This window comes from Corvus kubaryi, unplaced genomic scaffold (genome assembly GCF_017639235.1).
Source record: "Corvus kubaryi isolate FWS band 111438036 unplaced genomic scaffold, C.kubaryi_AGA036_p1.0 138, whole genome shotgun sequence".
Taxonomy (NCBI): Eukaryota; Metazoa; Chordata; class Aves; order Passeriformes; family Corvidae; genus Corvus; species Corvus kubaryi.
The window spans coordinates 4,258,348-4,286,036 of NW_024580672.1; the positions used below are offsets into that span (position 1 = coordinate 4,258,348).

Below are 27,689 nucleotides of genomic sequence, written 5' to 3' on the forward strand. Positions count from 1 at the left end.
TAGTGCAAGAACAGTGTGAGTTTGAGCAGTCAGGTGTGTCTTAGCCTTTGTAGCTGTCATGAACCTGCTCCAGATAAGCTTCTGTTGTTTCGTCTGTGTAACTGGAGTTGCGTTTTTGGTTCTCGTGGTTGTATAAAGAGATAGCTGAAACACAAGAGGGCCATGCATGGAGAAATGCATTTGGGGCTTCCTGTCTCTAGGAAGTTGTGACTGTCATTGCTGTTTGAATTGACAAGAGGCTGTATGCAGCCTGAGTACAGTTTTGCTTACCAAACTGAGTATGTCCATTAATGAATGGTTGTTAAAAGTGACTATTCATGTTTAAAGCTAAGGGCCTGTATTTGACAGCTGTTGTAGCTAAAAGGCTGATTAAAAGGTACCTTCCTGGTAGCCTGAGAGCTCTTGTAGTTAGTTTCTAAACATTATTAAAATGCCTGTCTAAAACTCTGGTGAGAGGATTGCGAAAGATAAATTCTTTAGGTCTTTCCTCATTTTCAGCTCAAAAACTTTTGTGCTGCACAAGAAACTTTTCAGTCTTTTGGGGTTTATTTCCTACTTTGGTATCTTAGTTGTGTCTATCCCAGTGTTTGAAATGAGAATGTAGATGTGCCTTTCTTCTTTATGGAAATTACACAGTTCTTGGCACAAAGAATTAGACCCTCATTTTCTACCTCTGAATTTTCCCTTGAAGCTGTGGATTCCCTTGAATCAATGCTGTTGCATGCAAAGCACTGATAGCAAAATCCAGGCTCTTGTAATGTTTATGTTACATCATGTTCAAGCCAAGCTGCTTGAAAAGTGTTGTTTCACAAATACCTTTCCAGATTCCTGCCTTGACTTGCATACAGTTTCCTCCCTTCTTTTCCTACCAGTACCTCTGCATCCAAACTAGCATCAGAGAAATTTCTTTCTAATCTTGGGTCTTGGTTTCTGCCTGTATGAAACAGGAGACGCATGGCTCATTCCCTGGCGCTGTCTTGGTTACTCTATCCTGTAGTAAGGAAACAGCATGGAAATGTAAACTGCAAACATGATGAAGTTTGTATATACATGTACGTGCAATTAACTTGCCTGACCCTCATTTTCAGGCTTGTTTGTGTCATGTTTTTGTCTCCTGCACCATTTGAGTGTTGCTCTTTGATGGAGTCTCATTTGAAAGAATATGCATTAGAAACTATATTATAAAATAAATATTTATCAGTTTATCATGAATCTCTGAGATCTGACAAGGATGCCAAAGCCTCTGGCTTTCACCAGACAGGGTGGGATTCCCCAGCAGGCTGTTGGACATCCAGCCCCTCCACCAGTGGAGAGGCAGGTCTGGCAGCCCTGCTAGCATGGCCGTGCTTGGTGGCAGGGGTACAGCCTTGCCGAGGGGAGCATGGAGGTGGTTTTTTGGCTGGAGGCCTTCTCCCTCAAATTTGGGGAAAAAATCCTCCAAAAAGCCATTACCAGTAGCAGCCTGGTGTGGACTGAGGGTACTGTTACCAAAGCTGGCTTTAGCTGTCTACTGTGACACCTGTTCCCTACTTTGTAAAACTAAGATATGAAAACATACAGATAGATCCAAATATGGTGAGTCTAATCTGCCCTGCTGTCTGTGCCTGGTGCCCACACTTCCCAGTGCTGCAGAAGGTAAGCCCTGGGCCACTAGTGGGGCATAAGGTGAACTTTTAGGTGCTCTTTTTCTTCCTCCTGCCACAGTTCAGTAGAATTACAGGCATTGACACAAGAAGCAGAGCCAGGAAACCCTTGCTGAGAGCTGGGACCATAGTGGTCCTACCTAACACCCACCGACCATGGGCTCCACATGTGGTGGATGGCAGCGGGATGGGGCATGTGCCTTGAAGGGTCTGCTGGGTAAAGCCAGGGAGAGCAAAGCTGTGTCCTTTTCCGCTTTGCTGGGGCCATAAATGGGCTGCTGAGAGTGGCTGAGGGGCTCTGCTGCAGCTGTTGTGAAGACAAGGGAAAGCTTTATCCTCCCTGCCTTAGAGGGACAGATGCATGGCCTATTTAACATTTCTGTTTGGATAACTTTTAGACTGGATTGAAAGTAAAGCTTGGAGTGACCTTGCTGCTTCCATTTATATCCAGTGACAGAGTAGAATGGCAGCAGTCTGGGGAACAAACTTGAGCTATTTGTCTTGCTTATAAATAAAGGTGAAAAATCTGCTCAAAACCACCTGTGGGCTGCAGTAATTGGCCATAATTGCCTCCCCTCCACTGAAGACTAATGTGCTGTGTCACCAGCACCTCAAATGCATTGAGTGAGGGGCAGTGGGATGAAAACAAGTGCCTGAGGGGAAGTTTCTGTTCTGTCTTCATTCACTGGCCTGCTCTAGGCTTAAATTTTTCAGTCTGAATAAAGCCTTCTGGTGCTTCTGAAAGCTGATAGTAAACTGAAGTAAAAGAAAATGCTACCTCAAAAGTTCTTAGATCACTGCTGTGAGAACTGGCACAGGGATGCCTCATGCTAGAAGTCAGCTGAAGTGTTTAATGCTCTCTGAGCTGCTCTTTCATCTCCAGCCAATGTCCCTTTGCTTATAGCCTGGCTGGCTGGGTGTCTCATTTCCATATATTTTGCTGTGTCCCCTGTTTTTCCAGAGGAGATGAAACTTGGTCATACATGATCTCCAAACACTTTCAAGGAATAAGGCTTTGGTCAACAGGCTGCTCCCCTATGTGCAAACAGTCTTCAGGTGTGGAAAATACAGCTGTCCAAGAAATGGGTGTGACTCTGTGAGGCTTGATAGCCATAATCTGGGTGGTATTGTTGGTTCCTCATCATGGGTTGCCAGAATCAAGGAGAGAATGGTTGTTTTTTATTCACTTGAGACATGTTGGACATCCAGTAACAGCAGCTGTTGTGACAAGACGATGATCAGATTGGTGGGGATCTGATACCATGCAGCTGTTACAGTCATACTTGTCCGTGTGTGCCTCAGTTTGCCAGACAGCAGCATTTGAGTGGCATAGGTTGTCAGGTATCAGCTGGGCTTGCACGATGCAATAACCAAGAGTCAAAGGTTTGCTGTACCTGAATACCCATAAAGGACATCCGGTATGAGCTGTGTGTTTGTACTTTTCCTGTGAAAGGAGGTACAGCGCAGCGCACTTCATTCAAGTTTCTTCTCTCTAAAGTCCACAGTGCAATAAAGGGAATAGCAGGTCAATAAAACTCTTCCTCTTCCCTGACTGAGAATGCTGCCTCCCATCTCCTCCCATTGAGTTGCACTCTGAATGCAAATATTAAAATACTATTTATGCAGAAAATATCTGGGATGTATGTGTGCATCTCAGCTAAGTTTGGGCTGTTTAAAAAATGTTATGACTTTGGAGGGCCTTTAGAGGAATGGTGCAGACTGGACTGAATGTGTGTGGATAGCTCTGTTTCTCCATCCTTTGTCAGTTTTAGAAGCCTTTTATTTTTCTAGTCTCTTTCTCCTTCTTTAACTGGAAAATCTCTTTCAGTTAATTCTCGGTGGAAGCATTCCTGTTTTGCTAACTAAGTACTTAAATTATAGCTAGTCCTTGACCCACAAATACCTAGGAAGTACATCTATCTGCAGTTGCAGATTCCAGAAAGGACTCCTGTCAACAGCACAGGACATGGTTTTCAGACCTCATCCTGAGAGTTTATCGGCCATCTGTTTGCTGCATGATGCGATGTTTAGCACTGAACAGCAGTTTTCATTCAACGGTACTGCAGTCACTCATTCACTACTATTAAAAAATTTGGGAAAAGTGGCACTGTTTGGTCCGTCTGAGATGCTAACTACTATCTGTACTTCTGAGAAATGTAGGTACCATATGTTTCCCACGAGGTATTTCAAGCAAATCCAAGCACTCCACTTCTTCCTCACCACTTGTTTGTCATTCTTTGGGACACAGCAAAATTCCACAATGATGATGGTAAAATCAGTTGGTTTTAGTTGTAGATCTTGACTTGTGTTTCAGACTGCTGTGAGTAATTGGGGCAGACCACAGGCCAGTAAAGGTTATGTAGACATTCTCTGTCACATGATTTTGTCTCAGTTCGTAGTCCCATTGTAGGCTGGGATTTTTTTTTTCATCGTTCCCAAAAGCTTCTGTTTATTCAACATGGATACCACTATAAATAAGAAGAAAATTCTGGAGACCCAAATGTAAGAAATATTTCTAGCTTATCTCCAGGACAGTCCAACCCCAAGAAAAAAATGTTCTCTGTATAGTCAATACAGACAACAATCATTCCTTTTCCTGGCTATCCATAAAAGCTGAAACAATCTGAATTGTCCCACTTAATTAAGGGATCTGCTTCTAAGGGATATCTCTAGCTTCTGCTTTTGGGTAACCGCCAGCTTGACAGCCTGGGTGGGAGCCCATGCCTGTTGTGTTGCCTGCGGGGTCACAAAGGATGAGCCAGGGCAGTCACTGCTGAGATCTTGTCTTGCTCCAAGGACCTCATTCATATCTAAGCCACCTATGTTGTGTACCTAAAATGAGGCTGTGAAGATTGCTCCTGATGTGGATTGTGCTATATATACAAGAGACTGTGGAAACGTTTGAGAAATTGATGAACTTTGAGTCTTTTAATAACAATAACAGTGCTCACTGATGGAAACAGATTAACTACTCAAAATTTTTATGTTGCAGAACGGAGGCAAAAGTCTGGTCACCACTTGTAAATGAGGAGGGAAAGACGCATCCTTATAAGATGAATCTGGCCTCTGAGCCACAGGTAAGTACTGGAATAACTGTCTGCTCTTGTTCCTGCTTACTCCTGTGAGAGAAGTTCCTGGCCTGATCCTCCCAAGGAGCTGAGCATGTGCCACTCTGTGAATCATGTTGGGGATAGCATCATGCCCCATACTATCAAGAGGTCATACGGCCCTTGGAGGCCTTGAGAGACAGACTCCCTCATGGTGAGAAGCCTGCTGCTGTGGAGAGCTAATCAGGTACCATGCCAAAGGTAACCTGCTTGGGTCAGAGGTGTCTCCTACCATCGGCATGCTCACACCTACCACAGGGCACAGACAGCACTGTAGAGGTGTGGCTCAGGAAATCATTGCTACTGTGCTAAGCCAGTTGATTTTCATAGAGAGAAAAGTCTTGAGGGGTGAGGAATATTATTCACTCTTACAGTGTTTTCTGTTGGTTTGGATTTTTTAATTTTACTCAGCAATCCCTTAGCAGTCTAGCTGTGGAGAAGGTGGAAGAGAAATACACCAGCATCTTACATTGTTATCTGTATGGCAGATCATGCAGCCTCTGTCTAGGAAGTTGGGTTTGTAACCTGTTGGCAGCCTGGCTTCATTGGTCTGCTGCCTCTGTCAAGTAAACGTAGTAATAAGAGTGATCTGTGCAAGGGCATTGCCAGGGCTAGATTTACTGCAAAAAATCTAAAATAACTACACTAAAATCAGTGGCATTCCTCTGGATTTTCACTGGGGGAATGACATGACCCCAGTGGATTCTGGCCCTAGCATGCAAGCCATGTGAGTCTTTCTAGCAAAATAAGTAGACTGTAGAACTAGTTTGACCCTGCAATTAATTAAGCATTAATATGGCTGTTTCAGTTGGAAAGGACCTGAGACTAAAGCAGCACATGTGCAGCAACACCCTGCCCAGACCTTGGCCTGGGATCTGTCCGTGTTCTCTTTCATGTCAAGCTTCTCTGTGTTGCTTGGCCCTAGAATTCAGTACGGCATTCTCCAGGTATTTCATAACTCTGCCAAGGCACACTGTGAGACTGAGCCATTTGGACTTGGTTTGAGCTGGAGCCATGTGGTGACACCTGTCTGTGACACTGTTGAGCTGAGGTCTGGTCTGTCTTCTGCTGCTCAGATTTTGGAAAGGCTCTGTTTCAACCTTGGGACTTGGGGGCTATCTCTTGCCAAAGGAGCGGGGCAGAGTCTGCACTGAGGCTTTGCTGCAAGGATGCAGAGAGCTGTCTTTTAATTCAGCAGGACACACAATCCTAGAGATCAATTTCCCAATGCAGCCATTAGCAAGAATTTAGCTAAATGCCACAAAATTAAACATAGGGCACAATACATGCCTTAAGCAGGATTTTAAAGTAGCTCACTAATTTTAGTTAACTGCATCAAGAAGCCTACTGCTGCAGCCCCCTGTCACTCACTGCCCCACCACACTTTTCTTCTCAGTCCAGCCTGGATAGATGGTCAGGATTTAGCAGTAATGCTGGTGGTGGAGCACATCCTCTCCTAAATCCTAACCTCAGTCTTAGTCCTGGTTCTAGCTCTGGCCTTTGTATAGATATCATGATACTGCTAGTTTGTAACCATAGTACAACTGAATTTATTGGTAGCAACCTTAAACTGACTTGAGCAGGAGAACTTGATGTACAACTGAGTGTGGAAAATTTGTGTTACAGAGTTTATCTCTGAGCAGTGACCATTGTCTTAATCTTGTGCTAAGAATCAGCGGTTGCCTGAAAATTAGGCTTTGACCCCTTCGATGGCTGATGCTAGAAGAGTTATTTCCTGGTGTAAAAGGAACATATAAACTCACAGAAGTCTTGCCTTTTCTTATTCCCTTCCTTTAAAATAAAGCAGATTAAATCATTTGCAGTTGCCTATGTGAGTGGGGCTTGCTGCTGTTCAGAGCACTGGGCTTAACTTCAAAGGGCTTTGCTTGCTGCATACTCAAATGGGAGTTCAGCAGTGTGAGGGGAGACGTATCATGTCTCCAAACCACAAGCTCCTGTTTACTCTTACGGCATAACAGTGCCTGAACATCCTAATCTGCTGTGCCAAGTGTCATGAACACCATCAAGTTGTAAGGTTGTGGGGTTTTTTGTTTGGTGGGTTGTTTGGGGTTTTTTTCCCATTTCCTTTTTCAGCAGCTGACTGCAGCAAGTAAGTTTTGTAGCAAGGTCTTTCTGCTTGGAGCATGAAATCAGAAGAGCATGCTGATTCCTGCTGGAGCTGTGGCAAGTGTTGGCTAAGTCACTCTGGAGCTGTGTCTTTGCAGCATCATCAGGGGTTTTGGCCAAGCCTGCTTCAAAGCAGCAGTAGCAGAGTGCAGAAGATTATGTGTGTATGTATACCAACATGGCAAACTGCTATGAATTTTACCACAAAGATGCTGATCTCATTTTTCCAGCAGGACTGGTTGAAGCTGTGAGTAGAGCTGAATCTTCGAAGGCAGTGCTGAGCTGTTCAGGTTTTTTTACTTGCTGGCCAGTGAAAACAGTATATTTGCTTTTCTTGGCAACAGTCTAGTGCAGAACACTTATTAATTCACTTACCAAAGCAAATAGGATGTGCTGAGTCCAAGTGGTTTGTTTAAGTCCTGATCCAGGGTCCTCTGACAATGGTTCTCATTGGCTTTGCACATAGCCCTTTGAATGCAGACATAAAATCATACATGTGAATAGCCTTACTTCAGGCTCAAAAAAAAAAAAAATCTTTAAAACCCTTGCTGTAGAAATTGACTTATTCAGATATATTACCATCTTTCTTAGAATTAGTTTGTTAGATGTTGCCTCTCCTACCTTTGGTATCTTCGAAATTTTTCATGCTTCTCCACCTTCATTTCATCTTCCTATTTTATTGATGTAGCTACTACAAAAAATCTTGCAAAATAACTTAATTTTCAGTTTTTCTCAGGAACTAGTGCTTAAGAGCTTGTCTGTGACTAGCTACATATTTTAAGATCCCTGCTTAAGGATTTTTTACCCCATTTGTAATGGACTATTTGTTTACTGCTGTAATCCATTTGGAGGCTGATATTTGGTGACATACTGCATCATGCCTGTGGAAGTGTTTTCCCTTACTTGGAATGTAAGTTCAAGATACTTTTATTTGCCTTTGGAAAATAAAAAGGCATTCTACAACCTCCCATGCATTCCCCGAAGTCCTGAGTCCAAAGACTGACTTCATTGTCTAAGCTGATCTTTGCCCATGAAAGAGCTGCAGTCTTACTATTATTTCATTGCCATTATCCTTATCCTTCTAAATTAATTTAAACTGAGGCAAGAGTGATGACAAAATTCCATTTCATCAAAAGGTGCAGCAGCTTGTCGGTGGTGATGGCTCAGCAGCTGACCTAGCTTTGTTTTGGTGCCCATGGCAACATTAGAGGAAGGAAATGACAGTCTTCTTAGCATATTTACTCAGTTATTTCACTTGCACTTCTAACCCAGATCCTAAGGGTGATTGCTCAGTGGCATTTTCCCATCAAGAGCTTTTCCTCACAACAGTGGGAAAGACTAAAATAACATGTCTGCCTCTCCCTTCTGCTTAATGTCTCTTGAGAAAAGCAATCACAGCAAGAGAGAACAAGTTACTTGGTGACTAAGGTAGCTGTAAGGCTTATGATACTGACCAGAGGCCAGCCTAACTTCGAGTCAGCCATGCTCTCTGGTGATCTTGGGCCAGGCAGTAAGATCAGTACCTATGTGCAGGGCTGTATTGCCCCTTGGTACAATAAAACTATATCCTCTGACAGTGCTAGGCCTTGTCAGACCTGGGTTCTGTCTTGTTTTTCTGTTTGTTTGAGTATTTTTGTCTTGTTTTGGGGTGGTTTTTTTTGTAAGACACAGATGCCAGTGGGGTCCAGGTCTCAGTTTTTGCTGAGTGAGCTAATGTAGGGAAAGAGCTGAGAGAGTCCACCTTCAAGGGCAGTCAACACCAGGACTGTCTCCAAAAACTTGTCCATCTCCCTGAAGGCTATATACCTCCTTGCAATAAGGCACAAATATTAACATCACACCTTGAGAATGTCATTGAAAATTCTTGGTTTGAGGTGGATAGTTCAGCTCTTCTTAATCACAAGAAGTAAGAGCTTTCAAATATAAGGATTTTTTATTTAATAGAAATAACCTTCAGACAGAGGTTAGCAGCTGGAGGAGCTCTGAGGGTGAATCAGGGTATTTTTAGGATGAGAGAAACAGACCAGCCAATTCTGTCTTCCTTCTTAAAAGTGCCTGTCCTGTGCTCATCCTTTTCCTTGCAGAGTGATGTCATTGTTTCCGTCTTGTGTATTTTATTTCCTTGGATACGAAGCAGGCGGGGGCTATAGAAGCTGGGTGTGTGACTGGCTTGGCCTTTGATAAGGCTGTGCATGTGTGGGCAATGCATGAAGCAATAGGTATATAAAGTAACAACACTGTTTGAGACTGGGAGCTGTGCTGGCATATCGTGACCTGCTGGTTTTGGTTAAAAGGTGTTACTGCATGGGAGTGGAATGTGTCAGGGATGTGGAGAGAGAGGATGTGGGAAGCCAGTCTTGTTGTTTTACACCCCTACAATAACAAAACCCCAAACCCTTCCTAATTTTTAATCAGATTTCAAAGCATTGCAAAAGATCTTTCCATAGCTGAAAAACCCCAAACAATAACAGAGAGAGAGCTGAAAGTAAAGGCACTTCTTAATACTTGTGATTGCAGCTGATGAAACATAGCACGGGGTAGAGTTTGCCGTAAAGATGTCCTCTCCTGAGCTGTTGCTGCGTGTTTGGCACGAGTGGCCTCCCCCAGACACGTCAGCTGGTCTTGAGTACAGCCTTTGCTCCCTGGGTGACTTTGCAAAGGCAAGGATGGAGCTGGGGGGTTTGCCTGCTGGTCTCTGCTCTCCTCCACTGCCCACAGCACCACAGTGCTCTCACTCTCTGGTTTGGTCAGGGGCCCGTTTTCTTAGAGCTGAGTAAACATTTGTACTGAGAAATGCTTAATCTTGTTTCCTTTTGGCATGGCTCTCGAGGTGTGCAGTCCAGCATCGCCTGCCCTGAGCTTCTGGTCTGTGACTTGGGGTGCAAAAACATCCCATGTTTCTGAGGCCCCGTGAGGCAGCGAGTTTTGCTGGCTCACTTGGCTGCATGGGGCTGTGGGGGCTTTGCTTTTCCCTGCAGTGTCTGGGTGCTGATTTTTTAAATTGTTTTTTTTAGTTTGGGACATGAGGTCAGAGTGAATCCCCTGACTCCAAGAGCAGGAGCTTTAGGAAATAACTCTGCTGGCCAGTCTCTAAATCACTACTGCACACCTGAAACTAGTTTTTGGCTTCAAGCAGCCCCCTGCTCCATGTTTGACCTCTCTTTCCTCCAGAGATTGAAGAGAGGTCACCTGGGAAGGGGCAGGGGGCAGGCAGGGGAGTGAGGGTGCTGTAGTGTGGTGGCAGCGGGGGATTAGCCAGCACCTATGAGGGCCCAGCCTAGCTGGATGCCTTCAGGCCATGCTGTGGGGAGAGGAAAACCCCACTTACGGGAGAGGCTGTCTGACCCCTCACATCTTGGTTTAGTTTATTTAGTGAGTACAAAAAGCCTCCAGATTTTTCCTGTTTCTGGTGGTAGTGAGGTCAGTGCAGGCCTTGCACAGGATGGCCTTGACCACGTCACTGCAGGGTGGAAGGGACCCAAGAACCCACCCTCACCCCAGTCTGCTCCGAGCCTGCTCAAGGGCATAAGGCCATGGAGGTGTCCGGATGGCTTTATGCCACTGGTGCATAGGATGAGTCCCAGCTCAGCTGATAGAGGTGGCTCATCCTGGTCTGGCTGTCTGCTTCACTGACAGCGGGGAATTTCCCTGGAGTCGCATGCCCTGATCAAACAGGTCCAATTGGTGAGGGGGAAGCCCGTGCCACAAGCCACTGGCTGGCTCCAGACACAGAAGTGACAGCTGATGTAGCTGTGGGGATTTCACAGCCTGGATGTCAGCATCACTGAGGACAGCCTCATATGAGAGGGAGGAAAGGGCCATTGTTTTCCCAGATAATTCCCCATGACGCAGCCTGCAGCTGGTGCAGTAGGAAATGCTGATCTGCTTCCTGCCCTGGTACAGGGATGTTTTCCCCATCCTCACAGCATGGCACCTTTGCTGGCAGCTCTGTGCTGGGAGGACAGTGGTGGGACCCCCTTAGCACCCAGCTAGAGTGGCCCTGTTGCAGCTCCTGCAACACACAGCTGTGTCCCATCTGCCCCTGGAGAGGGCTACTGCCACTAACACCAACACCCAGAAAACTCACCTGGCAGAAGATGTGCATATCTGACGTGAAGCTGGGGTCCTACAAACGTTGTTTGTCTTTGGGATTGAAAAATAGCTTTTTCTGTGAGATGGGGACATTTGCAGTGGGAGCATGTGGGGTTGTGCTCCAAAGCCACTTGGAGCTTGTTCTTATAGATGGTGTAGTTTCAGGTAGGGAGGGGTCTGTTGAAGGAATGGCTTCATTTTCAAAGTGAAGCCGGAGTTCGGAATCAGCTGGCAGAGAAGTCTGTGCAGCTGCTAATCTAGTTTAGCTTGGTCTAATCACTCTGCTGGCTCCTCTGGAAACATAACCCCTGCAAAGGAAGGAGGGGAGCAAGGCTGATGTCTGTGCAGACAAAGCAGTTGAAGTATCATGCTATCAGTTTATAGTGGTAAAATACTGCTCTTGAATATCCTACCTGGTGGCTTGTGAGCTTCCATACCCCAGCTTCAGACCAAAATAACCACTGCTGGTATCCCTGCTCGCTGCTGACAGGGCTGGTATAAGGGGACTGAGGAAGTGCCACAGCTTGCAGGGAGAGTCAGGCAAGCGCTTCCAGTTCTGCCTGCAGGTGCCAACAGAAGGTATCTCTTAAGAGATCTAACATTGGTCACACTCCTCTGTACTACTCTCAAAGAAAGAGTAGGTCATGTCCTGACTAGATAAGATCATGCCCTTTTAGCTGATTGCCAGTTCTTCCTTTGCAAACAGACCATTGCTTACTGCTCTAGCAGTCTGTGCTCCAGCCAGGGATGCTGTTTAATGCTACTTGCCCCCTTTTCCTTGTGTTGGTCCTGGGATTGCCACAGCCTTAGAGATGCTGCAAACCCTAGGCATCTCAAATGCATAAACCAGGTGCTGTCCCCACATATATGCACAGTACAACTGGGTTTTTGCATTAGCATTTTCCACTTGCCTGTTGGTAGACAGGTTTTTGGGAGTGTCACTTACCTGATTTTTTTCTAGTATTGAGTGAGAGACTATCACATAAACACAACTCCATGATCAGGGGCTTTAACAAAACTGCTGCACAGCACAGGCCCTAGATTGGCAGTTCGGGAAAATCCCTAGATAAATGTATTTGACAGTGAGAACATGTTATCTTTTGATCTTGGGATCATGAAGGCACTTGTTCTTTGCAAATTCCTTCCACAGCTCAAGCAGAAAGAACAGCTTGGCGTAACAGGAAGTGCTGGAGAATTTGGATTGTCCAAATGTCCTTTATACTGTTAGTGCTCTTGTAATACTTGTCTGTAGACACTTGGGTTATTCACCTTCTGTGCTGTTCTCCAGATGGGATTTTTCTAATCTTCAGACATCAGCTTCTGCACCAATTTCTCTATTTAACTGTTATAAACTCCCTTATAGTCAGTGACCTCTCTACACCTGAGAGCTCCTGAAGATGTCCCAACACTTTGGAAAGCTGGACTTACGGTCTTGGTGTTACTGCACAGCAGAAAACCTACCTGGTGGCCAAAAGTAGGACAAAAGGTCCTATGTGGATTCTGTGCCGGAGTGTGTGGCAGTTCTTGGAGTCAAGGCACTAATGTGATGTCAGTCTCTCTTCTCCATGTAGCTGCCCTATTTTCTCAACACTTGCAGGAAATTAAGGATCCTTGAGGCCTCCATCACTGTTCAAACTAATTTGGGCTTGGCTGACACATTCAAAGATTCAACATGCCCATGTGCATGTTGGCTATGTAATTGAGACACCTTACTTTCTTAGGAAGCCAGAGTTAAAAAAAGCCAAACCAAACTGTAAATTACTTCCCTTTCTCTAATTCTTGGTTAATGCTTAAGTGTTTCCTCAATGCATGTTGTGACATGATTTCAACCTTGAGCCTATTTGACCTAAGAATATAACCTCCTTAGCCTAAACCTTTTGCCTCAGTCTTTCATGAAGCTGACTATTTATGTGCACATCTGTAACCCTCTCCCACTCATGGCCTCTGCATGGTGGTCTAGCATGTGTTTTGAGTGCTGATATAAGATAACTGTTCCCCATGGTTTGATATACAGGCTAAAGTAAATTTTTTTTTTGCTAAAATCCATGGGTTTGCCATGGGAAAGACTATTTTCACAAGTCCTGTTATGTGGTTTGAATGAGATTGCAACAAAGGGAGATTAGCTAATTACTCCAGGGTCTTTTTTCCTTTGGTATGTGGGAAAGCTTCATGGCTAACATCCATACATATTGGCCAGAAAGCCATGGGAGAGCAGCCTTGTCACTCTGCACCTGAACATCTTGATTCAAATGATTTCAAATGACTTGTAATTCATGAGGGCGTTTGGATCCACGCCACTCTTCTCCAAGGCGTCGTATGCTCTGCTTGATGCCATAAATAGCATTTGAATGCCATGAAGTGAGATGACTCCCACCTGTCAGTCTGGGAAGGCTGGCCAGCTGCCTAAGGAAGTCTGGAGACAAAAAAGTGATTTAAAGAAAGATCTGTAGGGGGATTTAAGTCATACTTTTTTCTAATGAGTGTTTATCCTGTAACTATATCAAACAACTGCTGTGAGATGTTCGCAGGGCAGTAAAAGCTCATGTCATTGCTGTAGGGAGTCAGTGCCTATATAGAGTAGGAGTGAGAACTAGGTGTGTTAATTAGAGCTGGGACCCATGGGACCAGCATGCCGAGAAGTGCCCCGTTTCATCCTGTGCCATTGGCTGTTAGCTGTGTATTGAAGCCATGCCCAATCTCTACAGCTGGCTGAAACATTTCAAAAATCATGGTTTGGTGCCATCTCTTAGCCTTCGATATCTCAGCCAGCCCTGTGGCTGTTAGTCCTTTCTTATGCCTGCTCTAGTGAGGCTCCATTGTACTTTATCCTTACTTTGGTCAAGCATCTTCTCTGGGGAGAAATAAGCCCTGGATGTTATCTCTGCCGCAAGGCTGCTAATTCCCAGCCTACTGAACTGGTGATGGGGCTTAGAAATGTCCTCATTTTTGTTAGCACTGCCTGTGGTTAAGGAGAGTCTTAGCTTGAGTCTTACTTGACTTGGAATTGCCCCTGTTCTTATTAGATTGTAGCCTGTGTTTCTAAGTGTACTCTCCTACTGCTGGAAGCCTCCAGTTTGCAGCAAACCCAGAACATCTGAGCGATATCTTGTACTTCTGACACTGAAGAAGTTGCTAAAAGTTAGCTGTCACTGCCTGTGGACGATCTTTTGTAATAGCAATGGTCATCTTCACACCTTTGTTGTGGGAATTTTGTTGGCAATTGAATCTTGGACCCAGACTGGCAGGGAATCTGAATCATTTATTCAAAGGAGTGAGTTGGTTTTATACACCTTTCCAAGGCACAGTATTTCTTTATATGGCATGACCTATCTTGTGTTGCCACATCAGTAACACATTTCCTAAATGTCCTTTTATGGGGTGATCACTCGCTGTTCACTTGTCCGTCAGCTCCCGGCAGGCTCCTCTCTGGGGGGGTCTGCCTTGTGACACCTCCTCCCCCCAGGGTCCGGTTGAGACAAGCCTCTGTGTGCCTCCATGTGCTCCTTTGTGCTGCCATGTGCCTCTGCAGGCAGGTTTTATAGCTCACAACCCAGTTTTACCTTATAATTCCCCATAAATTTCTTCTTCAGAAATTCCAAAGTTGTTCATCAAAGACAGCTGTGAACCCCAGTCTTAACTGAAGGAGCAGAGATGCTCCAGAGCCCTTGTAGTAATGACAAATTCCTTCTTTTTGGGTTGTCTTATCTAAAGGAAGCCAGACTTTCAGATGTCATTGAGAAGTGCTCCTCTTTCTGCCCCTCATCTTCACTTTTCCACAGAAATTAACCCTCTCAGGAATTGCAAGGAATGCTTAGAATCTGTAGTCTTGGATGAGAAGGTTGGTCCCGTAGCTTACCATAGGCTTGCAGGAGCTCCCAGGTGTGTGGCACCTTGAGCTAATAGCTCTGGCAGTGTTTCTGAGCTCTTATGTTCCCAGCGTGTCAACTCTGAAATGTCCTGAAGGTCATCCTGAAGCCATCCAGGATGGGCACTCACAACACATGGAGGATGCTCACTTGCTTTGGTGGTCGTGGTCACCTGCTCCTCAGCTGAGACCACACATGAAGGCCACCACTGCAGTGGCTGTGGGGCTGCCCTGTCACATCCACCTGCATGTCTGAGCACCTCTGATTGTTGCCTCTGCTCCTTTGCATGCAGGAAATAAGGCACATAGGAAGTGCACACAATCGGAGTGCAGTGCCCTTCACTGCTGCCACAGCTTCTGCCCCCAGGGTGATCACTGCTCAGTACAACAGCCCGGCAGGCCTCTACTCCTCAGAGAACATCCAGACCTTCAACAGTGCGGTGGAGACAAAAACAGCACCTGGGGCCCTGGAGCCTACCAAGCCGTAAGTACCTCCTTCGCCTCCCCTCCCTCCCTGGGCCTCCAGGGAAAGGCTTCAGGAGACACGAGTTCACTGCGAGGGTACCTGTTTGTTAAACCAAGAAAAGTTCTCTTTCAGGACAAGGGAAGTAGAAGAGGCACGAGCGTGAATGGTGTTCCCAGGGACAGGGTTCGGAGGAGTGGGGAACGTTTCATGAGGTGCAGATATGAAATTAATGCTGTTGTGTTTCTTTGTTTAGCAGAGACCGACGCAGTTTCCGCGTGCGTTGAGCATGACCTACCAGCCCGCTGGTCTGAACAGGTGCCTGATAGCTTGTTACAAGCACTCCCTGAAGTTAGGGTTTTGTGCCAGCTTCACTGCAATGCTGGGCAGGAAAGGCACCAGCTAGTGCAGGAGGCACACCCGTCCCTGTTTCCAGCTGGCCTGGGATTCACAGACAGGCTCAGCCTCAGTTTGGCTGTTTCTGTATTTTATTATCAAACTTTGCTTTTCACAGGAGTTTTGAAACATAGCTGAAACATTCATTGCTGTGTGAGGGGTTTTATGTATGAGATTGGAAAGGGTCCCAACCTTAAAAGGGCCTGTTCATTTTTGTGTTTGCAGCTGAGCCTCACCAAAGACATTATTTTACCCTAGAATTTCAAAGTTCCCCTTTTTTCATTGGAGATAATAAACTAGGAGCTATCTGAAAGCTTTCTGGCTGTGGCTGTAATGGTCAGGTTGCTTAACTGCCCTAAGTCTCTGTATAGCAGTATCAAACTGCTTTGGCTGTTTTTATAATAAAAGCTGGAAGACCAGTGCTTTCGGTAATACTTGGCTAAATTTCTGACTTGTGAATGGGGAGACAAAAGTAACTTCAGCCTCTGCTGTTGCAGGGTACAAAGACCTGGGATTGTGGTTTAACACAAGCCTGGAAACTTTCTCGTGAGTGAAACCTCAAGCTCAATGCAAGCTCCTTGCATTGGCAGCCATGTCTGCAGCATGGTCCTTTCTAGGCAGTTCCAGTGCTGCAGCTGGTAGACGAGCTGACAGATAGTTCCTCATTTGCTTCTGGTAGACTCAGCAGCCTTCTTCAGGGTCTGGGCAAAAGCAGAGCAAGGACAAGGAAAATCTGACTTTGCATTAACCTGATGGGACCAGGTTAATGCAGGTCTGGCAGTCAAACACCATCTTTGGTCTAGTCTGGAGTCCCCTCCGTGTGAGAGCACTCCCTGGAAGCCAGGTAGATTTGGCTGGAAAATTATAGCTGATCCCTTTCTCTTGCTGGGATCAGCAAAGAGGTGGGTTCCTTCTAGGGCTGTGGCTCACTCTGCTCCTCCTAGCAGGAAGGTCCATTGCCAGCCCTGCTCCATCTTGGATACATGGCATCTCTTTCATCTTCTCCTTGCTGAAACACAGCAAGTGGCAAAGGAATGCTGGGGAAACTGTGGATGAGGCCTTTGATGCTAATATGCTTTTGTTTACAGAGTCATCAAAAGCAATTAAATTACTGCTGGTTTTCAGTGGGAGCCAGAGACCTCAGCTTGCCATTAAAAACTCACTGTAGTCTCCCCAGTGCACAAGCACAGGATGTGTAGGTTCTCCCTTCACACACCTTTCCAGCTGCCTTTAAATTCCTGCCCATCTGTTTTGCTGAGTTAATTTGGTACATGGCTGACCTTGCTCTGGGTTTACTGGACATTTATCTGCATCCCCATCCTGAACCCTGCAGATACACAGCCTATCTGAACCCAGCACCTGATCCTGCCACTGCACATGGTGACATGACTGGAGACCTAGTCTGTGCTTCATCCTTAGAGGGTGTATGGTGTAAATGCAGGGCTGTAGTACATAAAGAAATAAAGGCAAATATCTCCACTGGATGTGATGTCACAAAGCAGGTGGGGAGGGAGAAGCGCCACTGCTGAGCACATCTGGTTTGGGATGGGAGGTGAGATTTCTCCTCAGTAGGATGCCCAGGCTAGCTTTGAGAAGAGCAGCAGTGAAGGTGGCATTTCTTGTCTGGACAGTGGGACCACAAGTGTGTGCACAGGGAGTTAGTGTATAATGAAACCCCTGCTGCCATTTCTTCATTGCTTTTACAGCCCATGCATTTGCTTATCAGTAGAGTGCTTGATTTTTAGTTTTTGTGTGGACACCCCTGGAGTGTGAGACCAGAGGCACAGCGTTAGCCAGAAGCCTTTAATGTAAAGTTGTGTATTCAGTGGTGTGTCCTTCAGACAGTATTCTGCAGCTGCTTGATGGCTTGAAATATTTAGCTTTGTCCTTCATTAATTTCTTTCTTCTTTCCTTTCTTCCTCCTCTGCATTTTCCCCTCAATTTGGCAATGTAAACCCCAAACAAACCTTAAACAACCGCGCCTCACACTGCCCATGTGGCCGCGTGGGCCGGCAGCCGCCCGTGGCCGGGGGGTGCGATGCAGGCTCCCGTCGCCTCCGTGTATGACCCTCTGCAGAGCTCCGAGCCGCGGCGCAGGCACAGCAGCGCCTCCAGCCCCAGCCAGCTCCGAGTGGGGCCCGAGCAGCTGAAGCACGCGGCCCAGGTCTGCCCCAACAGCCCTGTGGAAGTGGAGGTGCCGGGACTCAAAGTGCTGCACGTGCAGTTCAATTCTCCCCTGCAGCTCTATTCGCAGAGCAACATCATGGACACCCTGCAGGGGCAGATCTCTTCTGTTAGCCCTGATTTCCCCAGGTAACCTGCCCACAACCTCTGCAGCCAGCTCAGCACATCTGCTCATCCGCATTTCGGTGTCCACGAGTCCCTCGTCCTCGTCTGTGGCTCATGGCATTGTCCGGTCACAAGAAAACAGCATTTACATTTCACCCTTCCAATGTTAGTGCATGACTCTTCACAAGAGCTTTCTCTGCCTCGTGTCTGTGCCCAACACCGTGGGGAACACCCAGACGTGTTTTTAGCCTGTCAGTATGTCCATTGCCCCCTGCACACCCATACAGCGGGACCTGACAGCAGCTGGTGGCTTTTCTGGAGGAGCCACCTGCAGCAGATGGCTTTGCTAAGGGTAGGAGAGCACTTTATCCTGAAAGCTGGTGTTTTTCCTGCACTTGAAATGGCTTTTGTTGTTTGTGACTGACAGGTGCTGCCAGTCTTTGTTCTTTTGTTTCACTGGCCATGGGTGTGTGCTGAGCTTGTTTCATTTCAGGCTGAAGCAGGTACCCATGGTCTCCATCTCTGGCTGACAGCACTCATGAGTTTGGAGCAGCCTGGCAGGCACCAGGCACATGGAGGGACAGTCTCTGTTCCCACCCCTGCCCACTTGTCTGCAGAGGTTGCTGCAGCACAGGCTACCTCTGCACGAAGGAGTGGAGGATGCTCAGCATGCTCTGAGGTCTGTAGACGTGTGATGAGCCTCAGCATCGCAAGGCCTGGGTCCTGTTTGATGTCTTTGTGGTACTTGGGAACCCCTGGCCCGTGCCTCTAAGTGACAGCCTCTGGGTTTTACAGGGAGGACCTCAGTGTCAGGATGGGTGAAACAGAAAGCACGTTTATCTGTCTTGCAGGAGGGGTCTAGTCAAGAATGAATTGTGAACCTTCTCCTATGTGACCAAGCAGCTTGCAGGTGTGTGACTTGTGGTCCAGGCACTGGTCAATCCCAGGGCCTCCATGGGACAGAAAAGGACACAGCCAGATTTCATGGCTCCTGGACTGCTCACAGTTCCCTTCTGGGAACCATGTGCTTCAAAGCAGAAAATCTGGTGTCCTCACCCCTGCACCCACACAGCCAAGCTTTGCCACGTGCCAGCAGCCAAGACATAGCGGGAGGCTGAGGATTTACTCCTGCCTTGTTACTCAGTGCAGTTACTTTCTGTAAGTCACTGCTCTGGCTTGTAGTCAGTGCCATGCATACCAGAAGTGGTCACACTGCCAGCTCTCTGTGCTGGCCTGGAGAGCTGATAGTGCTCACAATGGAGCCTGAGACACCAGCAATTGTTTCATAGCAAAAGGGAGTGCTCCAAGCACTGGGCCTTCCTGTAGCCTTGAGATCCTTGTAAACTTTGCAAAATGGGCTGGCATAAAATAGTAAAATATCATTAGTAAAAAATAAACTCTGCTTTCTGAAAATTCTGTGTAATGCTATGTCTTTATGGTTTTTATTACCATCTTCTCGGCAATATTTAAGGCTCAGTGATCCAGTGTTAGTCAGTGTTGCAAGTTGCCCATGGTAGCAGCAATGAGATCCAGTAATGTGTGTATAAGACCCAATAAAAGTAGTTGGGGTTGTTCCCTACAAAGTTTCTACATGAGGGCTCTCGAGTGCATGGTAAAGGACTCCAGTTGCTGGTGATTGCTGCAGATGAAGTACTTGTGTAACAGGAGGTGCCAAAAACCAGCTGGCATACCGAGACTCACCATCTTGCAGATAGAATTTCTGTGCCTGTGGCCTTGCATTTTCAAAAGATACACATGCTTTCTGGTGATGTTTTTTAATTTAAGCAGCATAGCCTTCTGCCCTGAGGTGTTTTACTCCACTGGTACAAATGCTTTTTACAGTCTTTTGGAAGTCTTGTATGTGCAAGTGTACGTATAGGGTGCATACCTGGGAGGGCTGATCTGTATGTTTCACACTGCCACAATGCATGGTTGAAATGTGATGGCTTTGTTTGACTCTAGTGTTTTTTAAGATGATTTAGCCTTTGCTTTTTGGATGCATGTTATTGAAACATTCTTAGTATGCAATCTGCAATGAAAGGCTTCTTGCATAATGTTTTTATGGGTGGATAGAGCAGTGGAGTATTGAGTTTACATGAGATGAATGTGATGTGGAGCATGGGACATCTTCTGTCTAATAGAAGGCACATAATTATTTTATTTTGGGTTCAGTAACTGAGATTCGGGCTTCAAAGGTTCAACTGCTTGCATGTCTAATGTGCTTCCTGCTCCACTGAAAATTGCTAAAGATGGAAGCATTTTATGAAATTCTTTTTATGGAAATAGCATTTTATAACTCATGTGATGATTTTACTTCTGATGCTTGAAAAGTTTATTATGTAGAGTAACTCCCGGATGACTCAATTGCTCATTGGCATGGAAAGTATGCAGTTGCCTCCTCAAGAAAAAGATTTCCCTCTGCAATTTAGTCTGAACCTCAGGATGTTTATGTACTTTTCATGCAATCACAGAGTGCAGGAATGGTGAAACTGAGTAGACCATTTACATTTATAAGACTGCATTATACAATTGAGCCATCAGAGGAGATTTGTCCGCTATTTCATTTTATTGTATATGTTTTACTGCAGCTACAGAACACAAGGCAGGCAGGAACTCCCTGTGTCCTTTAGTCCATCCCTTAGTCCAGCATTTGGCAATTTAAACCATTGATTTAAATAATTCCCACTGTATATTTGTCCAAACTATTTTCAAATCCTTTAGTTTGGAGGTTGCTCACCTGTCCATGATAATCTCCTCTGGTATTTCAGTGTCAATAGACATTGGAAAGCTTTTCCCAAGGGATATTCTAAATATCCTCCTGGAGTTTAAGCCTATCCTCTACCCACTGGATGTGGAGAATATCCTAGGTACTGCCTCCAGACTCTTTTTTTTATGCCCAAAGACCCTTCCAGTGGCACAATGACCCTGCACTGTAAAAAGCTGCCCCTGAAGCACCTTGGGCTCTAAGTCGAGGTGAGGGGTGGCAGCAGCACCTCGGGGCAGCTGCACTGAGGGCTTAGCCTTAGCAGGCAGAAATCTCTGTCCTTGACCTGCTCATTAACCTTAGTGAAGTACTGTAAATGGGCTGTGCCTCAGAGCCTCCACCTATGAAATGGAAATAGTAACACTCACTTGGAAACCAGACTAAATTACTGCCAATCAGGGAAATCTTCTAGTTAGATCCTACAGCTGTTACCTTGTGAAGGTGACATTTACAAGCAATTCATAAAGTACTTGCAAAGATTTCTTTTTAATGGAATAAACTTTACTTAGTTTGGGATTCACCGTAGTGTAAGGTAGTTTATGCATGCAGGGAACATGCGTGGATGGCACAGCTACCACGTGGGATTGCCATCCCAGCACATGAATTCTTTATCTTCCTATTAACAGAGCAGTGATTTCCCAGGCAGAAGGTTTTAGTTGCTGGAGTGTATGGTAGTTGTGAAGCAGGGAGAACCCTTGGGCGACTGGCTGGGGGCAATCGGCGAGCAGCTGCTGGCAGCAGCGTGCACAGACAGCCCAGCGTGCCAATCCCAGCCGGAGCACATCCAGCACCTCCACGTTCATGACCTCTTGTCGTGCATGTGCTTTGCACGTTCATTCTTCAGTCATATGATGCATTCTGAAAGGTTTGCTGGAGGGATTGGCTTTAGTTTCATCTGTTTAACAAGTGTATTCTCTTTTCCTTCCTCAGTTTAGATCAGCATAACCAGACTCCAGGCAACATTGCCATAGACAAACAATCTGAGGTTTACAAGATGCTGCAGGAGAATCAAGAGTCAAATGAGCCACCCAGACAGTCTGCTTCGTTTCTTGTGTTGCAGGAGATCTTGGAGTCAGAGGAGAAAGGTGAGTACTTACTGCACACCCGATCTGAGTGCACTCTTCTGCTCTGCCATTCTTTGGGCTGAGTAGCATTTAAAACTTTATTTTCCTTTTAGCTGTTGATTGTTCAAGGTAACGTGTAGGTGGTTTCTGCAAAAACCTACAGACCCTGTCACTAATTTGATTCCTTAATATTCTCTCACTGATTAGTTTCAGTGTCTCTGGGCCCATATCATTGCTTAATCATTGAGTGCTCCAGAAATAAACCCTTGCAACACTGAGTGATCAAAAAGGAATTTTAAAAGTCACAAAACCTTCTATAGTTTCTGAAGTTTTACCCCCTTTAAGATAATATTCACTGATTAAAGACCATCTTAGATTCAAGACTTTGGATGTTATCACAAGATACTGCTCTTCAGGGAGTTCTAGTGCTTCTGAACTCCATCCCCCTACACAAGAAAAAGTATCCACTTGTGCAGCTGAATGTAAAAATACAGAAGCTGGGTTACAGTGAGCAGTTCATAGCTTTTAACCTCTGAAAATTCGCTCTTCTTGGCATTCTTGATCTGACATCTGAACTTGTGCGGTTCAGAGCTATAGACTTAAAGATAAAAAGGCCAATTAACTTACTGGGGGCTAAATAGTGCTCTTTTCTCCCCTTAAATAAAATAAAATAAACAAATGAATGGGAAAAGAATTCCAAGAATGACCTTTTTTTGTCCTTAGGCCAGTTGAGACTCTGTCTTTTGTGTTATTAGTTTGGCAGTGGTGCATTCAGTTTAATACAAAAAAAGCCTGGTGCTGAGATACCACAAAAAGAAACAGATCAGCCAAATGCTGGTAGGTCTGAGGGATCTGTAGGGAAACAGCAAAATGAAGGAAATAAGGAAACAATAGGAAGAAAGAAACCAGGATCGTGGAGTCTTTAATATGCTGTTAAAATACCTACCTGAAAGCATCTTTTAAATATTGAGTGTTTGCAGCTTGCCCTCAGGGTTCAGCTCCTGCATGGAAGGAGTAGCCAGGACTTCTCACGAAGCCAAGGTCCTCCCCTGTGCTTAGTAGTGGTGAAGAAGATAAGAAGCAAAAGCCTCTCTGTTTTATCTTTCTTTGAAGATTTGCAGCATTGTTGGGATTCTCTGGCACAAGGTTTGCCTGTCCTATCACGGGCCGGCTGGGATAGGCTCTGGCATTATTCCACAGTGGGCTGATAATGCCCCATGGCCCAGCCTGTCTGCTCCGGCCAGCATCAAACACACGCTGCTGCGAGTCAGATCGTTCTGTGTGATAAATGGCACATTGGATGGCGGCTTCTCCCAGCCTGGCTCCAGGCAATGGCTTGTGAATGGCAGCTGTGAGCCATCCCCAGCTGGGACAAGGCCCTTGGGGCATCACTGACTGGGCTTCGCTGACTCACACTGGCTGAGAGCCTGGGCCAGACGAAGCGGCCGAGTGTGGGTGTCTGGAAGCACCACGGCTTGTCTTTTAAGACCGGACCTTGTACTCAAAAGTGGAGTGTTCCACTGGGTGGAACATGCCATGTTTCCTGTGGGTGTTTGATTAAGAGAGATTTTAAAACGTGCTGTCAATGTTGCTGATAAGAGCAAAGTGCTGGTTGAAGCAGAGGGAATGAACAGAAGTCATAGGGAAGAGTCTGAAAATGTGATTGCTGCTGCTTGCTTCCCAGTGAGGGTCACTTGCAGCAGCTCTTGGAGGGCAGGTGCTTCTTGCTGTGTTCGGAGGGTTAGGGAACTTGCACCTCTGGACCAGCATCTGCACGGAGCTGAGTACAAACCTCTGAGCTGAAGGCTGCCCTAAAGGCAAACCAGTGCAGCATCACCCGCCCCACAGCTGAGGTAGGCATTTCCTCCCTTTTCCTTCAGCTCTTCTATCACTGACACTGCCCTGGGCTGTGGTGAGTTCCTGACCTTGCTGGTCACCAGGGCGTGTCTTTGGAGGGTGTTTCCACCGCTTCACTGGGAATGCCCATTGTAAGTGTGCTCTTGGTTTGACACTGGTCAGAAGGGTTTCATCAGTGTCCCTCGCAGTCCAAGGTGTTTCTGACGAAATATCATGGGAGTCTCAGCAGCCTCCTTCCCTTGTTAACTGTGGAACCCCTTGGAAAAGTCATATAGGTAAGATTAGTCCCATCATTGGTGTCATTTTGTAAAAGGCTCCTTTTTCCCTGCAGATATTTAAAGGCTTGCCTCATATCCCACATCTAGGATCCACTGCTGGTTTAGGCATCCAGGTCAGCACTTCTCCTGTGAAGACCCTGCAGGAATTCCCTGCCCCAGAGAAGTTGCAATAGGGAGATACCTGGAGCATGCTGTGCAACAGCAGGGGAGTGCAAGGTTATCCCCAGTGTCCCAGGGCTCTGCAAGAAGGAGTTTGTTAACCAGATCTTCCAGGAGTCTTGGGAAAACCAGCTCCACTGTAAAACAGACAGCAGACTGGAAAAGGACTTTGTCAGTCCTCTCTAGCCTGCCAGGACACCCACCTCTTTCTGAGCTCAAATCTGGGAATCAGCTTGACCCTAAGTGTGTGATCAGGACACATCAGGCAGACTCCAGTGCTGCCAAGGCTGGGGCTTTTGCTTTGCTTTGTGCATCTGTGCATGTGAGACACATCAGCTGAAGTCTGATGGGCTTTTAAGATGAGCAGATACTCTCATCTGACTGCCCACCAACTCAGGCCCTCACATTTCCAGGGCCAGGTTCAGCTGTGTCCCTCCTCTCCTTCCTCCCCACACATCCCTAAATCCCTGCCCACTTTCTATGCATGAATCCCCACCTCAGAGCTGGGGTTAAAGAATGTCATGCCCCCAGCAGAGCATCTGCTTGGGAGGAACAGCCTCGAGCCACGCATCTCACATGCTCTGAAGCACTCTCCTTCCACCCCCAGGGGACCCTACCAAACCGTCTGGATTTAGGAGCGTCAAAGCCCCTACCACAAAGGTGGCCTCATCGATTGGGAATGCCCAGAAGCTGCCCATGTGTGACAAGTGTGGATCTGGCATTGTGTAAGTAAGCCTGTCCCTGGGGTTGCAGGTGAGCAGCCCATGCCTGTGCCAGGGGCTGAGGTACTGCACCCAAACAACTTCACCTACCCACACCCAGTGCAGCCAGGAGACTCGAGGCACATTTATTCTCACCAGCTTTAATAACACTAACTTTGCAATTCCCTGCAGTGAGGCAGGAGTTTGCATCTACAGATCTGTATCAGTGGAAACCAGAGCAAGTCCCTGTGAGACAAACCTTGAGGCAGTTATTGCTGCAGTGTTTTGCTTCTTACCTGAAATCCATTTACAGCATTTGGAAACAAAATGACCTTTCCATTCAGGGCCTGTGTATTTAATGCATTTCCTGTCTCAGTGCTCCCAGGTGTGGCATGGAGACTTGCCTTGGTGGTCAGAGGCGGTGGGGACTGCAGAGCTGCATTCTGGTCCCCACTCTCCTGTAAGAGCTCACACCTCCACTGTGTCTATGCAGATGGTTTTTTTGTCTTTATTAAAGTGGGTAAAATCCAACTCCAGCAGACCTGGGGTTTGGGTTTGATAGAGAGCTGCTGCACCCTAAGTGTGACCACATGAGGCACCCAACCCATGTCTTTGAGTTGATCAGTTTTTCAACCTCAAATTCTTCCCTGCAGCCCCCTTAACAGTTTACTACACAGCAGTCAAGTACTGGTAGCCAAACCTGCATTGTCATGGCAGAATTCTGATTTCTCAGATGCTGCCCACCACAGGCTATCAGATTGTTGCTGAGACCCAATACACTGTGATTGCATGGTCCTGGCATGCCGGAGCATCTGGACCAGCAGAGATTACAGTAGAGGCAATCCATACCCTGTAAAATATGAATCAGAGACAAACCCTGTAATTATTCTACCAGCTGAGTAGGTCTGGAGAGAAAGCACAAGGCCTTGAATAGCACTCAAAACTAATGAATTACAGAAAATAGAGACAGCTGCTGGAACAAAATAATACTGGAAAATTGTTGTGTTGGGGCTGATGGTAGTTAACAAATTGCTGTGTCATTTTTGTAGTTTTCGTAGTCATCTGTTGGGTTAAGCTGTGAAGTCTTCCAGTAAGAGCTGGCCCACATTTGGCTGGATCTGTTCACTGCAGCTCCCGAGCAGCTGTGTCCGAGATGAAAACCAGGATTTGGTCTCTGTGCTTCTCCCACATGGACCTGGCATATCAGTCACTAGCAAAAAGGGCAGTCCTGGCTGTGCAGCCTTCATCCCTGCAGTTCTCCATTTGTGTTGCCATCCACTTGGTTTGTACCTGGATTTTGCTCCCCCAGATGGTCAAGCTACTGCCTGCCATTTGATCCTGGGCATTTGAATGCTGTTGTGCCATCTGCAGCCACCAGCTAAAGATGCCATCACAGTAATTCTTGCCACCACAGGTGGCTGTCCCTGTGAAACTTATGCAGATCAATGCTGGGAAACTCTTTCTAGAGAAGAGTTGCTATGCCAGCACATGCTGGGCTTCTAAAAGCGCTGTTAACATCTGCCTGACCAGAGGTAGGGCCTGTACTTTGACTCGTCAGGAGCAGAAGAAAACTTCACCTTCAGGACTGGTGTGGGTCTGGGCTGAGTGAGAGGTGGCTGGGGAGAGGGAGACAGTGGTGGGCACTGAGGGGTGCTGGTTCCTTCCCCAGAGGGATGTTTGTGAAGATCCGGGACAAGCAGCGCCATCCTGAGTGCTACGTGTGCAGCGACTGTGGCACCAATCTCAAGCAGAAAGGACACTTCTTTGTGGAAGACCAAATCTACTGCGAGAGGCATGCACGGGAACGGGTGATTCCCCCGGAGGGCTACGAGGTGGTCACCGTCTTCCCAAAGTAAACCATGCTGCTCACAAAGCCAGTGTGGATGGGTTATTCTCTGCTGATTTTCCTTGGAGAGCATTATCCCTACCCCCTGCAGAATCTTGTTTGCAGTAAGGAATGCTAGGCATGGCTTTGAATTTCCTTGTCATTATTAATCTTCCATCTGTTCACATGAGATGTCACTGATGTCACTAATTGTTCAACATTCTTTTAATCCTCTCACTGTTTTTTTTTTTTAATACACAAATTTTTTTTCCTTCATTGTGGTGTCAATCACACAGGAAAATCAGAGGCCAAAGTCAGATTACAACTTTTCTGTGTTCCAGTTATTTGCCATCTGTTTGCCTTCAATAAATGGGGTGAATCCACAAGGCAGAAGTGTCTGCTTTCTGCTGTTTTCCTTGTGCACTGGATTGGGGATCCCTGGGCAGCAGAAGAGGTGCCCAGTCCATGGCTCTGTTTATCCTGGACAATAGTGGGAAGGATTTAAAAAGTTGAGTCAGACTGGTCCTACTGCCAGCTGAGCTGTGAGCAGCTGCCTGCTGGCACCCAGCAAGGGGCAGCTGAGCACAGCCAAGCCTCAGAACAGACTGGTGGCCTGTCCCCCGTGCAAGGCAGCTGAGAGCTGCCTCCTGTGTGTCCAGCACTGCTTCATGATGATGGGACTGGGCACATCAGTGTTTCTTGCTACTGCATCACCCCAGATGCGCCTTTGTTCCACACAGTCACAAACTGAGCTCTATGAGAAAAATGATCACTTGATGCTTGCTGGAAACCAGGGAATCCTAGAGCGAAGGTCTGAGTGGCCACGGTCCCTGTTCTGGCTCCCCCTGGGGGAAGCACATGTGGCTGCCCAAGGCATCACCCTGCTCCTAGTGCTGCTGCTGTGCACAGCTGCTGGAGGGTGCCTTTGGGGTGATGTGGAGAGGGGGGCACATGCCCCTTGTGCCCTGGACAAGGGGCTGATGGTGCCTGAGCAGAACCTCCACCCATGTAGAGAGGAGGCCTGCAGTGGTTATTTCTCTCACATCTCTAAACGAGATG

General features: G+C 46.6%; 1 protein-coding gene across 8 annotated transcripts in view; it reads left to right on the forward strand.

Annotated features, from left to right (window-relative positions):
* Positions 1 to 27,020, forward strand: part of PDLIM1 (PDZ and LIM domain 1) — a 44,357-nt gene extending 17,337 nt beyond the window's left edge. For 2 of the 8 annotated variants that reach the window (XM_042018737.1, XM_042018740.1), the window contains exons 3-8: positions 4,636 to 4,720; positions 15,554 to 15,615; positions 17,710 to 18,006; positions 21,677 to 21,831; positions 24,712 to 24,829; positions 26,475 to 27,020. In XM_042018737.1, coding sequence (XP_041874671.1) covers positions 4,636 to 4,720; positions 15,554 to 15,615; positions 17,710 to 18,006; positions 21,677 to 21,831; positions 24,712 to 24,829; positions 26,475 to 26,661 — 904 coding nt within the window. In that variant the 3' untranslated portion in view covers positions 26,662 to 27,020. The other 6 variants (XM_042018738.1, XM_042018742.1, XM_042018741.1 and 3 more) reach the window with 6 other exon arrangements.
* Positions 27,021 to 27,689: the final 669 nt, after the last annotated feature.